The 16,388-nt window shown below is 39.8% G+C and overlaps 1 protein-coding gene across 1 annotated transcript in view; it reads right to left on the reverse strand.

Annotated features, from left to right (window-relative positions):
• COL28A1 (collagen type XXVIII alpha 1 chain) overlaps positions 1–16,388 on the reverse strand; it is a 159,246-nt gene that overhangs the window by 108,613 nt on the left and 34,245 nt on the right. The window contains 4 exon segments of the mRNA XM_060305008.1: positions 343–411; positions 8,358–8,425; position 8,848; positions 9,541–9,600. Of these exon segments, the coding sequence (XP_060160991.1) occupies positions 343–411; positions 8,358–8,425; position 8,848; positions 9,541–9,600 (198 nt within the window).

Raw genomic sequence — 16,388 nt, forward strand, 5'->3', positions numbered from 1 at the left:
AAGCTTGGTATAGCCACGTTCAATAACTTAATTTCTGGGCATAAAGATGCTATTTATCACTGTGACTTTAATGACTACAAGCTACTTTAAGAGATTTCTCTAATTTCATATGCGGTAATTATATGAAGAAGCAGCCTTTCAGTTACTTATTTATATTTGCAAATGTCACGATAGCTTTATATTAAGGGGAAATTTACATATTACTTCGTTTAATAGGGTGAAGGTGGTCAGGGGAAGATACTTGACCTGGGATAATTGGCTAGGACACATTTTTGTAAATTTGTCATTCATGACCATGCAATACAAAGCATTTTCCCTCAGTGTAGAAGGTGTTGTTGTTACCTTTGGTCCTGGAGGTCCTTCTCCTGGTAAGCCCCTCTCTCCTGGTGCTCCCTCAGGCCCACGGGGACCCTGGTTAGGATACGAGGGGGTGAGGAACAAGAGAAAAGAGAAAAAGAGAGAAAGGGAGAGAATGGGAGGAGGGGGAAGAGAGGAGACGGGAAGATAGAAAATGGTCATATTTCAGTTCGCATGGGCATAGTCCTGTTCATGTGATTAGTGAGAATCCTTCTAGTAAACTCCATACTGATCAGTAGAATCATAGAGTTGTGAAGAATAATATTCTCATTGTATTAAATACTTGTTCCATTTGATTGGCATAAGATGTTCTATTCCGGTGTTCTCAATTGGAGGAAAATGGAAATTAAGTGATGCTTCAGAATAAGGATGAGGAAATCAATCCTATGAGGAAAGGCTAAAAATCTAGGACTGTGTGGCCTGGAGAAGGATGTGGAGTGATTAATCATTTAATTAGGTTATCAGGGGAGCCCTGTGAAGAAATCACTACACAGCTGTTTTAAAGCACTGAATTCTATTCATATGTTGTTTTAATTTCCATGCTGATAAATTTAGATTCAAACTTGAATTCTTTCAGGAACTGGTTGAATCCATTGGAGGTTTATGTGCAAGTAGGAATCGTGATAGAATCATTAAGGAGGAACAGGATTTTCCATCTCAGTGTTTAAAAGTAAGAAGCCCATGTGGCTGTTCCTCAAAAAGGCACTCAGATAGGTGAGGACTTCTCACATAAGGAAAGAAAAACAACACAGTCCCAGGCTTTGAAATGGACTGACAGGAAACATACTCATTGAAAAATAACAGCAAAAGAGTCACTTAAACCTGGAATTTTACAAGGTTATAAAGTTTTCCCCTCTTTCTTCTTGGCCAGAAGGCAAAAAAAAAAAAAGTAGAAAAGGGACTAACAACAAGAATTGTAGAAGCATGAACTGGAGCTTTTCCTCTAATGGACCTAGAAAGATAATTAGGGCTTTCTTGCCAGGGCAGTAAATCTTTGATGGAACAAGGTCTACTGAGTTGCCCAGAGTCCCAAAGCCAGCTGGCTGCAGACACTCTGAGTGATCTTGGGACTCAGTATATAGTAATCCAGCGTAATTTAAGAGGTACTTTCTACTCAAGCCTGGTAGCAGAGCTAGGATACAGCATTATGCTCATCAGTGACTGATCACAGCTACAGATTTGTGAGAGAGAAAGCTAACTGTATCCCATATTTAATTTTTTTTGCCTTTCCCTAATACTGGACATTTAAAAGAGTCTTCTTTAGTATTTGTGCATAGCCAATTTAGTAAAGACTTTAATTGAAGGAAAAAGCTAGCATTTAATTCAATTTAAATTGCTATGCTTGTGGGAAAACTAGCTTTTAACCATCCAAGACCTTAATCAAAGCTCTAATATCCATGACAGCTTACTCTAATGTTAGAGAAATTAACAAGGGGGAAAGTAAACATGAGCGTGAAAACTAGATTGCAAACTAAACAGACAAGGCCTAGCTACTATCACACACAGGATACCAAAAATATTAACAAATTATTCTTCTTCCCCACCGATATGACAAATGAAAATAACTCAATTTACAGTGAATGCAAAGGAATCTTTTTCCAGTTCATTCAATTTTTTTTTCCCATTCGTTCAACAAATGTTTACCAAAAGCCTGGTAGATGCGAGTCACTGTGCTAGGGTCTGAAAACAGTAGGCAGCCCTGCTCCCTGTCTCATAAAGTTTACAGTCTTGCATAATAACCAAAAGCAGATTTGGGTGTCATTTGCACTGAGGTTCAAGCCCCCGCTCTGCTACATATTAGCAATGTGATCTTAAGCAAATAATTCAATCTCTCTAAAGTTCAGCATTGTCATCAGAATGGTGGTAACAATAGTACCTACCTCAACCACACGTATTAATATAAAGATTAGCTCAGAGAGATTTAAAGCTCTTACGTATTAAGCACTCAATAAATATCTGCTATCACTAACAAAATTATTTCCCTTGAATCCTGCAATTGCTCAGAATGTCCTTTTATAAAGTTTTTACAAATTAGATAGTCTCAGAGTGAACGGCTTTATGTTAAGCAATATGGAGAGAGGCATGCAGCACAGAGTAAGCACAGACCCTTCCTTCGTCTCTGCATTTCTAGAATACATTAGCCAAGGTGAAAATGAAAATAATGAAGCCTTTTAGGAGTCATGTGTTCCAGGCTGCTGAGAACAGAGTTAATGCTTGTGAACAATCACTTAGGGGCATTAAAAAAAAGAGTGTAATTACTGGAAACTGTCAGAGTAATATTCTACACCATCAGTATATTCCCAAGTTTTCCAGTTAAACAGTCAAGATGAAAGATGACTGCCAACCAGAGAAGAGAAAGAGAAAGTACTTGGGTTAGATGAACTATACTGTTAATTTATTAAGACAGTACCAACAGATTTTTTTTCCAGATTATTTTTTAAAAGACAAAAATGCTCTGTAAAAAATAGTGTCCTTTTCAGAGGCCATGACATTCTTATTTGGCTTCTAATGAACACTTCTAATTTAAAAATATCTAGTGGAAGGAACTAATTATCAGCTAACAGAGTCTGATCAGAAATACTTTATATGAGACATTAACAAGATAAAATATGACTGTCCATTATCTGATTATCTTCCTTAATAATCTCAATAGTGTGGGTAATCAATAAAAGTGGTTTCAATATACGTTGCAAGCATACGCTACATACAAATATGCTCAATAATAATATAAATTAGCCTTAATATTAAAACGGTGAAATCTACTTTGCTTTTAACTTCAAAATAATTATAGTTTTGTTTCAGGGGGTATTTTTCACAGATAGTGCTCTGAGTATCCTTGCACAAAAAACAAACAGATCACCCTGAGAATCTGAATCAATTTATTATTCATGAATCAGTCATCTGTCAGACCAACAGAAAACTAGTGGTAATCATATAATTAAAGAAGGTAGCTGACAGTTCAAAGTTAGGTCATGGAGCTGGACTATTAATTCAGTCGATCAGATTTATTTATCACTGTTACATAAAAAGAGTAGTTAGTGCTAAACCTGAAACCACTTGAAATGATTCAGGCAAAGAAACAAAGGTTCTGGCAGCAGAACCTTTGTCAGTCCTAAGGTAAGTCTTTATGTTACTTTGAAATAATTAAAAAGCTCTCATTGTTGATCTTTTATTACGACATTTTGGGAGAATATTTTCATGTATTACTTGAGATCCTTCCCATCTTTGTTATGATTTTAGTTCCCAATTAAATCAAAGACTTCACAGTGTCACTCTAATTTGTGTACTTGTGATTGGATAGCAAGAAAACAAACAAGAATTTCATGTTCTGGCAATATCATGAAAACTCTCCAGCTACAAACAGAAAGGCAAATAATATACATTTTTCTTTAAAATGAAGGCCCCAAAAATCAATAAATAAGGGAAATCACAGGGTTCCAAAACAAAAGGAGCGCTGAACACTAGAGGTAAGCATGTAAGCTGACACTGTAACTGTTCTGGGTAAAAAGTGTGATTGGGGCTTCCCTGGTGGCGCAGTGGTTGAGAGTCCGCCTGCCGATGCAGGGGACACGGGTTTGTGTCCCGGTCTGGGAGGATCCCACATGCCGCAGAGCGGCTGGACCCATGAGCCATGGCCGCTGGGCCTGCGCGTCCGGAGCCTGTGCTCCGCAACGGGAGAGGCCACAACAGTGAGAGGCCCACGCATCGCAAAAAAAAAAAAAAAGTGTGGTTGTATGGTAGGACAAAGTCTTGTAGTCTAAGAGGGAGAACCAGGAACAAAGACTTTGTCTCACTCGATGGAAAACAAGGAGAAAATTAGAACTAAGATCCCCCCCCATAAAGCTAGGACCTTCAAAGTTATATATCTTCAATGAAAGGGCAGGGTAGAAAAAAGCCATCCCATAAACACAGTGTTATGAATGACAAGAATCTTGTCTACCTTCACTTGGGCTCTAAATGGGCCCAAAAACTCCTAACCTGGTCCTGTGCTATGTATGGGTTTGTAGTTTCAAGTGACACCATGTTGGTGGTCTGGGGACACCTTAATCAAGACAATAGCATCAAGGATGTGCCTGGAGTACATAAGAGATGCAAATGCACACTTCTCTCAAGCATGCTCCACACAGAACACTTGGGTTTTCACAATTAAACCTGGCTGACAATGAGTTCAGATGTGATAGTACAAAACATACAAGAGGGCTTCATTGGTAGCGCAGTGGTTGGGAGTCCGCCTGCCGATGCAGGGGACACGGGTTCGTGCCCCGGTCCGGGAGGATCCCACATGCTGCGGAGCAGCTGGGCCAGCTGCGCCATGGCCGCTGAGCCTGTGCTCTGCAACGGGAGAGGCCACAACAGTGAGAGGCCCGCGTACCACCAAAAAAAAAAAAAAAAACATACAAGAAAATAATTCTCGGGACTTCCCTGGTGGCGCAGTGGTTGAGAGTCCACCTGCCGATGCAGGGGACACGGGTTCGAGCCCTGGTCTGGGAGGATCCCGCGTGCCGCGGAGCAGCTGGGCCCGTGGGCACAGCTGCTGAGCCTGCGCGTCTGGAGCCTGTGCTCCGCAACGGGAGAAGTCGCGATGGTGAGAGGCCCGCGCACTGCGATGAGGAGTGGCCCCCGCTTGCCACGGCTGGAGAAGGCCCTCGCACAGAGACGAGGACCCAATACAGCAAAAATAAATAAATAAATAAATAAATAACTCCTACAAAAAAAAAAAGAAAAGAAAATAATTCTCAGTGAGTAAAAGTGAGCCAATATAATGTAAACTTCCCCAAGGTTGCCAAATAATAGGATAAAATAATAGAGACCAAAAAAGGAAGTATACTTTTTAATGGTCTTAAGAAAAGCATAGAAATATAAGAAGCAAAGAGGACAGTATAGCAAAAACATATTAGTAAAAAAAAAAAAAAAAAGACAAATTTTTAAAATTAGCTTTAAGAATTTTTAAAAATACTCATTAAGTTAAAAATACAAGGTATGATTTCAGGACATTTTATAACCAGAAAAAGATAAATTTGTGAATTATGAGTTAGATTTGAGGAAATCACCTTAAAATGCAACTAAACATCTAACAGAATTTCTGAATAAATGGAGAATGGAAAAATAAAATATCTGAAGAGATAACAACTAAGAACTTTCAAAATTGTTGAATTCTCAGATTCATGAAACCCATGAATTTGAAGCACCCAAATATATCCATATTTATATGCATCATAGTAGATCTATGGAGACATTCAGTAAGTCCTTCAATGGTGGACAGTAATGGCAAATCCTTACTTGATTAATTGCCGGCCCCCCCTCCCCACCAATTATGGCCATCATCATGACCCTCTCTCCATTATGAAAGAGTTCCAGCTAGTCAACATATTGATACTACCAGTGTGACTGGCCCTTTCCAGAGAAAGATGACATCGGGCTTGCATGTACCTTTTGCAGGTTGGTCACTCAGCAGTGGCAGTATCCATATTAGGTTTGTTAAAAGGAAGTTTATGTTGATCCTGTGTATAACCTCCATCCCAGCCACTCATTAAAACTGAGTGGATGGGACTTCCCTGGTGGTGCAGTGGTTGAGAATCCGCCTGCCAATGCAGGGGATGCAGGTTCGTGCCCCGGTCAGGTAGGATCCCACATGCTGCAGAGCGGCTGGGCCCATGAGCCATGGCCACTGAGCCTGCGCGTCTGGAACCTGTGCTCCGCAACGGGAGAGGCCCCGACAGTGAGAGGCCCACGTGGATGGTAGTAGAGCTGGGAAACTGAGTGGATGGTAGTAGAGCTGGGAAAATAGATTGATTGACATCCTGTCTACTTGTTTAGTTAGAGCCTTCTTTAAAATGGATGTGGTTTGGTGAGCATTCACCTAGGACACAAATATCTTCATACTCTGTGTTCATGAAGAGAACAGGAGTCTAATTTCCAGCTAGGCCAGCAAAACATGCTCAGTTTTGTTCTTCCTTTGTCTGTTCATATGGGGCTATAGGTGTGGCTTGTGGGAAAAGTAGCAATGGAGTAGATGCCATAGGAGTCTAAGCCAATTACTCATGAAACTATTTGTATCTTCAAGAATAATGATGAACTTCTACGACACATAGCCTAGATGGCTTCTATAACACCCAGTTCATGATGAATAATTCAACATGGACTTCCCTGGTGGCACAGTGGTTAAGAATCTGCCTGTCAGTGCAGGGGACACGGGTTCGATCCTTGGTCCCAGAAAGTCCCACATGCCGCGGAGCAACTAAGCCCATGTGCCACAACTACTGAAGCCCGCGAGCTCTAGGGCCCATGTGCCACAACTACTGAGCCCGCGTGCTGCAACTACTGAAGCTCACATGCCTAGAGCCCATGCTTCGCAACAAGAGAAGCCACTGCAATGAGAAGCCCGCGCACCACAACGAAGAGTAGTCCCCGCTCGCCACAACTACAGAAAGCCAGCATACAGCAATGAAGACCAAACGCAGCCAAAAAAAAAAAAATTTGACACGTATGGTCGTGTATTGTCCCATGATTAGCCATGCAGTCTCTCCTAGGATCCAGCAGCAAGGCAGAGCTGTTTATTAAGTTTATTAAGCTAAAAGTAGGCATGTGGAAGAAAAAGAAGAGATCTTATGCTTGCTTCAAAAGTCTCAGGTTCTTTTGGACAGTTCATAAAGGCTTTGCAGTGAAACATGAAGCTCACTTTTATTCCCACTTATTCAGAACATTATGAAAAGATTTTTTCATTTCTGTCTAAAACTTCCCAAATTCTCTGCTGTACTCCCTCTATACATGGCAACCTATCTGGGCCTGTATATTTCTAGCTGATGTCATTTCGGTTTTCTAGGTTTCCAGCCTCTCCAGTGTAGAACCAGCAGTGTCTGCAGGGAGCTCATAATCTTCTTTCTCAGTGGTTTAGTTTTTGTTTTGTTTTGTTTTGTTTTTTGCGGTGTGCGGGCCTCTCACTGTTGTGGCCTCTCCCGTTGTGGAGCACAGGCTCCAGATGCGCAGGCTCAGCGGCCATGGCTCACGGGCCCAGCCGCTCCGTGGCATGTGGGATCTTCCCAGACCGGGGCACGAACCCGTGTCCCCTTCATCGGCAGGCGGACTCTCAATCAGTGGTTTAGTTTTAAGAGACCTATCCAGTTAGTGGAAACACAGTAGATAATTAGACCAGTGTATTTTTCCTTTATATGATGTTCTCGTTTTTGAATTAGTGTATCAAGACATTGGTGAAAAGACTAGCCCTCAGATAGTATGGTACCATTTCATTCTCAGACTACAGCAAGGAAGCACATGTTTCTGTTAATATTATATGTGAGGAACTATGCAACGCAAAGCCCAGTTGGGTGACCAACTATTCACAATCGGTTGTTTTTATTTGTATCCCAGCAAGTCAGCTACTGTTCTTTCCTTGGAGAATAATGATTACTTGAAAAGTTAAAAAGCTTCTTATTCCAGAACAGTCATGTTTTATTCATTTCCTCTCCAGCTCTCTTTTGACAGATTTTTTTTTCTTTTCCAACAATAGTAGATTTCAAAGCTACATAAGGTAGAAGCTGCAAATAACACAGGTATTACCTGTCTACCATGATCAATTCTAGCTTTAGAGTATACTCACGGGTTAGGTAATGAGCAAGGTCCTTATTCTCAGTGATTTTCTCATGGTTACAGGAAAGTCAATTACAAAGTATAGACATTAGGTATGAATCTAGCTCTCCTATCTCCTAGGAAATTTTGACATATGAGAACTCCTTTCTTCTAGGACATACTGATTAATCTCACAAAAGATTACAGTAAGAGAGAGCCTGTTGTACATATCCTATAAATATAAACAGATAGATAGATATCCCTATTTCAAGTGTTATGAAAAATAACACTTGGATCTGGTCTTTATATATTTATCGTCTTTTGTTGTTTAAATAGATAAAGATGGCTTAGTTTAACCATTTATTCTAACCCAAAAGAGCACATAAGAACTATATTTGTCCTTTTAATTCCACCTAGAATTTCTTGCTACTCACTGTCTGGCCCAGCTCACCAACACCAATCGGTCCTGGAGGCCCAGTTCTTCCTTCCTGGCCTCTTTCCCCTAGGAGGAAGAAATAATTGAATGAAAGTTTGCTTTTTTAAATGAAGACTACACATAGCACAAAATACACTGGAGATTTCAACAAAGATAAATAGCAAAATTGTCAAACTTTTCAAACTCTTAAAGATTAAAAAAAAATCTAGAGGAGGAAAAATGCCTTGAATTTAAGTGAACAAATTACCCCCAAACGTTCCTCATTCCTTCTTGTCTAAATGCAATTTCAGCTTTCAGAAACGATTACGTAGCAATTGACAGGTCAGACCGTGTACGACTCTTTTTGGTTACTGAAATGACCAAGTTAACAATGCCCATGCTGTTCTCTGCCCCCTCGCCACCATCCAGGGATGCGTCCCCCGCCACCGTGCCCTGTTCCATTTCACCTCGCCTTTTAGTTCTGTTTCACATTTCTTCTCCTTCAGAACCCTTCTCCGATAACTCTGCCAGTATAAACTCCACCTTCCCTGGAATCTCAGTGTGATTATTGTCTAAATGCATTCCATGGTGACACCTGATTACATTCGAAGTGCACTGTTTTGTACTCCTCTCTGGTTTAGCCCCGCGTCGAAGTCTTATTGTCCCAATGACATAGAACAGCCATTTAAAATAAGCACTTCTGCTCTAGTACATCCTGCATGATGTAGAGCACCCAAGGTTGTTGGGTGTTCTAGTCCTTTCTAGTTCCCTACAAACCTCCCGCCAACATTTACTTATTCAGTGTCATGGTTCTTCTGGTTTTTGCCCCTCTGTGCTTATTTGATGTGAGCAGGTGATAGTTGACATGTTAAGGTGTTTCACTTCCCAGTAATATTTTTGCATGCCAACATTTAAAATCCATGAAAACTCAACAGAACTAGATGTATGTTGGCAAGAGGGTGGGTATTTGGAGACAAGCAACATTTTCATTCCAACCAAATCAAAAAATACATAGAGTATTCTTGTGGTAACTGCCCCTGACCAGGGCATTGCAGTGTCCAAGCATCCAGCCTGTAAGTAACTCATACAGACAGCTTCCTTGTATCTATGAGGGTAACACTGAGCAGAGTTCAAATCACAGCTCCCCCAGCCCTACAATAAATTCAGTAGTCATCAATGGCCCGAGAGACCAGTATCTTTACCTTAATACCTGGCTGTCCAATACCAGAGGCTCCTGGAGGACCAGGGGGACCAGGTTCACCCTAGAGGAAGAAACAGTGATATGTTAGGTCAACTCCATAGTATTTGTTGAGCAGCTCTTAGACATATAGTAATGTGATAGGGGCTTTGAGGGCATCAACAAAACCTAGCACACAGTCTCCACCCTCAAGTATTTATCATCCAGTTGGACAGACAGCACAGACCCAGGATGGACTTAGCCATGACCCAGTATCTAGGGTTCATGAAAATGTCTCCATTTTAATTTTTAATATCAGAATAAAAAATAAACATGATAATAGTGTATATAATAATGAATACAGTCTGGACTACATTTTTCTTTATACCAACTCAGTTGTAAAATATAATTTTAAACATTTTTATGGAGGAAAGTACCTAGAAAGGCAAAAGTTTTTAGGATCCATGAAAGTCATAACGTGGCCCTCACTCATGTGTTCAATACATCTTTATTAAGTGCTTCTGGCAGACACATTTGTTTTCTACCCAGTGATCATCCTCTCCCTTCTTTCTTCCCTGCTGTTAGAACTCTGACCTGTTCAGGTCAGTGGGCAACTATTCTTCGCCCTCAGATGTGTAGGATGAATGATAATCCGTCTAAAACAAGGGTAGAATCTTTCCCTTTGCCACTGATTAATCTAGGTTAGTCCTTTGACTCGGTTTTGATAAATGAGATGTGGGGACCTTACTGGATGCAAAGAGAAACTTTTGCCTCTGCTTCTTTGTTCCTACTTGGAGATGTGATAGCTATCTTGTAACCATGAGGCAACAGTCTCTCAGATGAATGCCAACAGTTGAAGAGGATGATGCAGAAAAAATTTAAAAGAGCCTGGCTCCTAGACAGCCTCACTGAGCTCCTGATCCAGTCCTAGACTACCTACCTTCAAACATTCTGTTTACTCAACAAGAAGCGTTCTTATGATTTAAGCCACTATTAGTCGAGATGTTTGTTACTAGAAATCAGAAGCATTTTCAGTTAATATAGTCTATGATGTGGCAGGCCCATCATAGAATTCAGGCATTATAGAACTGAGACCATGGCACTCAAACTCCTGCATTTCACAGGTGAGGAACCTGAGTCCCAGAGGGGTTACCTGGCCTGCACAAACTCACACCTCAGATCACCCACAGGGATATGGGTCTTTAGGTCTCTCAAGCTTCTGGGCCTTTGGCATGTTGATAGAGGAAAGGAGAGTGGCTATTGATCACCATTTCTTTTTTTATAATGCTAATTTTTTCCATTTATCAAAATAATGTATCTTCACTGTAGAAAATTTGCCATATATTGAAAAGCATACAAAGAAAATTTTACACTATCTATCTATAACAACTGTTAATTTTTGGTGTGTTTCCTTCAGTTTTTTTATTGTTATTTTTTTAGAATTCTATTGAAGTATATTTGATTGACAATGTTGTGTTAATTTCTGCTGTACCGCAAAGTGACTCAGTTACACATATATATATTCTTTTTCATTATGGTTTATCACAGGATAGTATATAGTGAATATAGTTCCATGTGCTATACAGTAGGACTTTCTTGTTTATCCATTCTGTATATAATAGTTTATAATAGTTTGCATCCGCTAACTCCAAACTCCCAATCCATCCCTCTGCCACCCGCCCCCCCTTGGCAACCACAAGTCTGTTCTGTACGTCTTTGAGTCTGTATCTGTTTCATAGATATGTTCATTTGTGTCATGTTTTAGATTCCACATATAAGTGATATCATATGGTATTTTTCTTTCTCTTTACATACATGCATGTACCTCTAATTTATGTTAAGAATAATTTCAAAGTATGCTTGTGTTGGAGTTAATGAATACTTGCTATTTAAAATTTCACTAAACTTACAGATTTTTCTCTACTCTTCATTCTTTTATAAGCCAACAGACAGGAAGTGGAGGCAAACCTTCTCCCAGGTTGAGGGGAACAAAGGAATTTTCACTAAGCTAAAGCCTCAGTTCTCCCCAGAGGCTTGTGATTTTGGAGGGGACTCTTAGTAACCAGAGCAAAGTTCTATTGATATGGTAGAGTCATTACTTGAAAGAAGTCTGTTGACGTTAGCCAAATGCAAAGGGGAACAGAAGAGAAAGGAGAAGGGTCATAGTTAAATCGCCTCCCTAAAAGATATGTCGAGGCTCAAGATGAATCAAACAGAGAAAACCTGTCTCAAAATCAGTTGATTGTAAGAGTTCATGATGCTTTGGCGTTTCAGTGGATTGAATTGAAAAGTACCTTCTGTTTATCCTTTTGAGTACAAGTCCATCTGGCAGATAAATCAACCTGAATTTTTCCCTTTAAAATTCAAGGTTCTAGTTATCTTTTAATATAGGTTAAATTTTCTGGAGCAGCCAAGTAATTGCCATTCTTATCTTTTACATGTTCTTGGCCATGGAATTTGTCTCTGTATAATATCAGACAAATATTCTCTCTTTGGGGAGAATATAAAATTTCTCCCCAAATTCGAAGTTGTTTTCTTAATCTCAAGTTTAAGTGCTAGAGAATATTCAGTTTCCTAAAGATTCCAAATTTTAACTTCAAAGAATCTTTCCTTATAACTTCTTGTGCTCTCCATTCAAACTGGAATCTCCTTGTCCGTTACACGGCATAAGGGTGAATGTTTCCATCACTTAGCAAAGGAACACCAAGTACTTGCTATGTGGATGGTAATAAATACAGAGAAGTTTAAAACAAAGGCCCTAAACTCAAAGGGCTAGTTCGAGAGGTAAAACACACCATTAAAATAATGATAATGATAATAATAATAATAATGGTATAAGGTTCTAAGTTCCCTATTCTCTTCATTCCCTGCCCTTTGGTATGTAGTTTGGTTCTGTAATGGATCAGAGGCTTTTAAATATATTATGAATTTGGAGGAGAATTTGAATGTTTTATAGTGGAAGCTCCGCCCTACTGTGTACTTGTCCCTATGTTTGATCTAAAACAAACAAGAGCACAGGTTGGTGAGAAAGTTTCCCAACTCTGGACAAGGCATTGATTCTGCTGTTAACTTGCCAAGAGGATAAAGAACTATATTACCCTTCAGCGCATGAGCTCCCTTTAGCCTTGGTCCCTTACCAACAGCAACTGAGAGACTTCCTAATATTGCTTTTTCAGGGGAATTACAGGGATCTGAGGTTATAGAGGGGCCGCTTTCCCTTACCTGAACACAGCCCCATAGCAACATATCTTCACACTTTACCTGCTTAAATTTATTTCCCGGGAGGCTTGCATCTCAACCTAGGACCTGCAGAACAGTATTGGTCCACAATTAATGTCTATCCCTGTCACACTTCCCCTTTCCCTTTCCTACAGAGATTCCTGAGATGGTAAAGAAAGTGGTTCTGATTATAAAATACCATAGCTGGATAAGACAGAACAGGAAGAAAAGAGTCAGCACTCTACTCCAAATGATTTTCCTGGAATTCACCAAGGGAACATAGCTTTGAAAGACTCCAGGCTTGATTCCTTTTTTGCTATTATTCCTGCCCTAATCCTCACCAACAAACACACCCACAGATTGAATACCCTCAGTACTACTTATTATTTCTCTACTCCACTTTCTTTAAACATCAGGGGGATATACAAAGAGGACTGGGTTTAAAGTCGATAGCGCCAGAGAAGTCTGTGTCTCTTGACCTTTGAATGAGTGTGAATGAAAGTGAACATGAGTTGTAAGCATGTGAGGGGCATCGAGGAGGTTAGGTAAACCACTTTGATCCTTCTCAGAAATTAAGGATGCCTATGCTATGGACATCAAGATGGGAGAAAGCCAATGTTTAATAAAACCTACTGTTTTCAAGCACTGCCCTGACACTTCATATAGATTATCGCATTTAATCTTCTAACAATCTTAGGAAATTGGTGTTTTTTCCTATTTTATGATATAGGAATATAATCTCCATTTTTAAATTCATTTTTCAGTATGCATGGTACCACAGGAACAAAAAAACATGGCTTTTTCATTCAGTCAGTGCATTTGAATTCTGGTTCTATAATTTACTAACAGTTTGAGCTTTTGCAAGATCCCCATATGCAAAATGAGGATCATTTTATCTACCTTGCAGCATTGTTTAGAGGATTTGAAATATTGTCTTAAAACATCTAAGTCATAACCAGTCACATGGTAGCTGTATAATATTTGTAGAGCAATTGTTATTCACCAGACTTTCATTGAGCACCAACCTGGTATCCAGTACCCCCTAACATAATTATAGACATAAATCAGGTTGCACCTGCACTTTGCAGACACTTAGAATCTGGCTGGAGAGGCAAACGAATATAAAACAAAATATAAGCATGTGAATTAGCTATAAAAAAGGTATTAACAGAGCATGTAAGACTGAGGCAGAAATGTTTAATTCTACCTTAAGGAATTGGGTAAGTTTTATATAGTAGTGGAGATATTTGCTCTGAATAAAAATGCATGAATCATATTTAATCTAGTAGGAAAGAAGGGGGACGAAGGTTCTGGAAAAGGAGAGAGTATGAGGCATAAAATGATGTGAAATGTTCTGGGGACAGTAAGCGGCTCTGTGGGGCAAGCGGACAGGAATGAGGTGACAACAGCATCACTGTCTGGAGCTGCACTGTCCACTGGAAATATACAGTGAGCCACATTTGTCATTTTAAATTTTCTAGTAGCCACACTAAGGAAGTAATAACAGATTTTACTTAACCCAATGTACCCCAGATATTATCACTGCAACATATAAGCAATATAAAACTCTTATTAATGATTTTGTTTTTCATTATTTTTCATGTTATGCCTTTGAAATCCTACGTGTATTTAACACTTACAGCCCATTTCAACTCCGACTAGCCACTTTCAGGTGCTCAATAGCCACGTATGGCTACTATATTGGACAGTGCAGCTTTAGAGAGTGATTAAAGTGTCTGGAGGCTCGGGTCAGAACCATGGAGAGTACCAACATTTAAGTTGGGTGGGAGTGAAAGTACACAGAGATGTCTTGTGGGGATTTGGGGAAGACAGTGGCCCAGAAAAAAAAAGGAGGGCAGGGAGAGCTGACAAAGGCAGTATAAAAGAAGTCAGGAAAAAGAGAATTTCAAAAGTAACTCATCCTTTCCAAAGACAGAGTCATATTCTTTCACTCACAGACCTGATCATCTTCCAGCATTCTCTATTTCAGGGAAGGGCATCAAGATCCCTCCACATGTCAAGCCAGAACTTAGGAGTCATTCTTAACGTATCTCACTCCCTTATCCATCATATGCAGTGCGTCACCAACACCTAACAATATGCCCATAAATCTCAAATCCATCCACCTCTGTGTCCTCTACCATGTCTCTACAGTCTACCCCAAATTAATATCATCTCTTGCTCAGACTACAGCGAAGTCCTTAATACTCTACATGCATCCATTCTAGCACATTCTAATTTATTCCCCCACCCGTCCACTGCAGCCAGAGCAATCTTCTAATTTAAATCTGAGTAAAACCCTTCAAGTCCTTTCCCTTTGCTCTTAGGGTAAAGACAGAGCTCCTTCCAAGGCTTGTGAGCCCCTGCATGGTGTGGTCCTGTGGCCTTTTCAAAACTATTTGTTATTAGTTGCCTCTTCTCTAGCCACCCTAGCACCATTGCCCTTTGTTCAGTTCCTTGTACTTGCCATGTTCCCTCCTGCCACAGGATCTTTGCATGTGCTGTTGTCTCTATCTGGGATGTGGTTACCTCTCTCTTTTCCTAGTTAATCCTTATTCATCCCTCAGATATTATTTTAAACAGCATGGCTTCAGGGAAGGCCTCTCTGGTCAGGTAAAATCCCTATTCTAGAGGCACTGATAGCATCATTTTCCTCTTTTTCTGAGCATTCATTACAGTTGCAACTTTGCACTTCTGCGTGTGTTAATATGTCTCCCCATAGACTGTGGGAGGATGTCATGTGATTTTGCTCAGCTCTCCATTCTCAATGTTTAGCTAATTGACATTATCTACTCAACCATCCAGGCCTCAAACATTTACTGAACAGTGACTAAGGAGCAGATATTGTGCCAGCTGCTAGAGGTGAACAAAACAGGAAACCTGGTCTAGGCAGGGGGAACTGGGGGTTTGGAATTGCTCCTCTGGCGTTCCCACTGGTTTACTTACATTTTTAACTAAGAGCGACTGTGCATACATTACATAGTGATATAAAGTACTTATCGCACAGTTTTTGCTACAAACTTATCCAGATACAATTAATCTTTTTTTTTTTTTCCAGTTGAAGGCCAATAGATGGCCTAAGGTTACACTGTATGGAAAGTTCAGCTAGAGAAACCCAACACTTCTTATTCCTGGCTCTAACCAAAGTCAACATCTTTCCTTTCCCTAAAATAATAAATAATGAATGGTTGTCCAAGACTCTGAATTTTTTGAGGACAGAATTTCACCTTTTCTTGAATAATACAATTATAAATAATTTAGTCATACCTTGGGCTCTTAACATTAGATAGATGTTTTAGCAACTTCTTTTTATCGTTTCGCAGATATGTATAGCACCAACTGTAATACTTTAAGTCTTGTGACAAATGTTGCCATACTTACCCAGTGGAAGAAAATGATGAATGAGCATTTTGTAGGTGCAAAATGGTTCAAGTATGGACAAAATACATTCTTAGCTGAAACTCAATGAAGTGATTACTGTATACAAAGGCTTGGGAGAAAAGTCGAGAGAAGCCCTTTTTTTTTTTTTTTTGGAAAGAAGGAAAAGCGGTGGGGGTGGAGGCATGAAACTAACATTTATCAAATTCTTGTTAAATCAAGCTCTATTTTTAGTTCCTAATTTCTCTTATTTCAGAGAAGTGTTATGTAATAAGA

This window comes from Globicephala melas, chromosome 9 (genome assembly GCF_963455315.2).
Source record: "Globicephala melas chromosome 9, mGloMel1.2, whole genome shotgun sequence".
Taxonomy (NCBI): Eukaryota; Metazoa; Chordata; class Mammalia; order Artiodactyla; family Delphinidae; genus Globicephala; species Globicephala melas.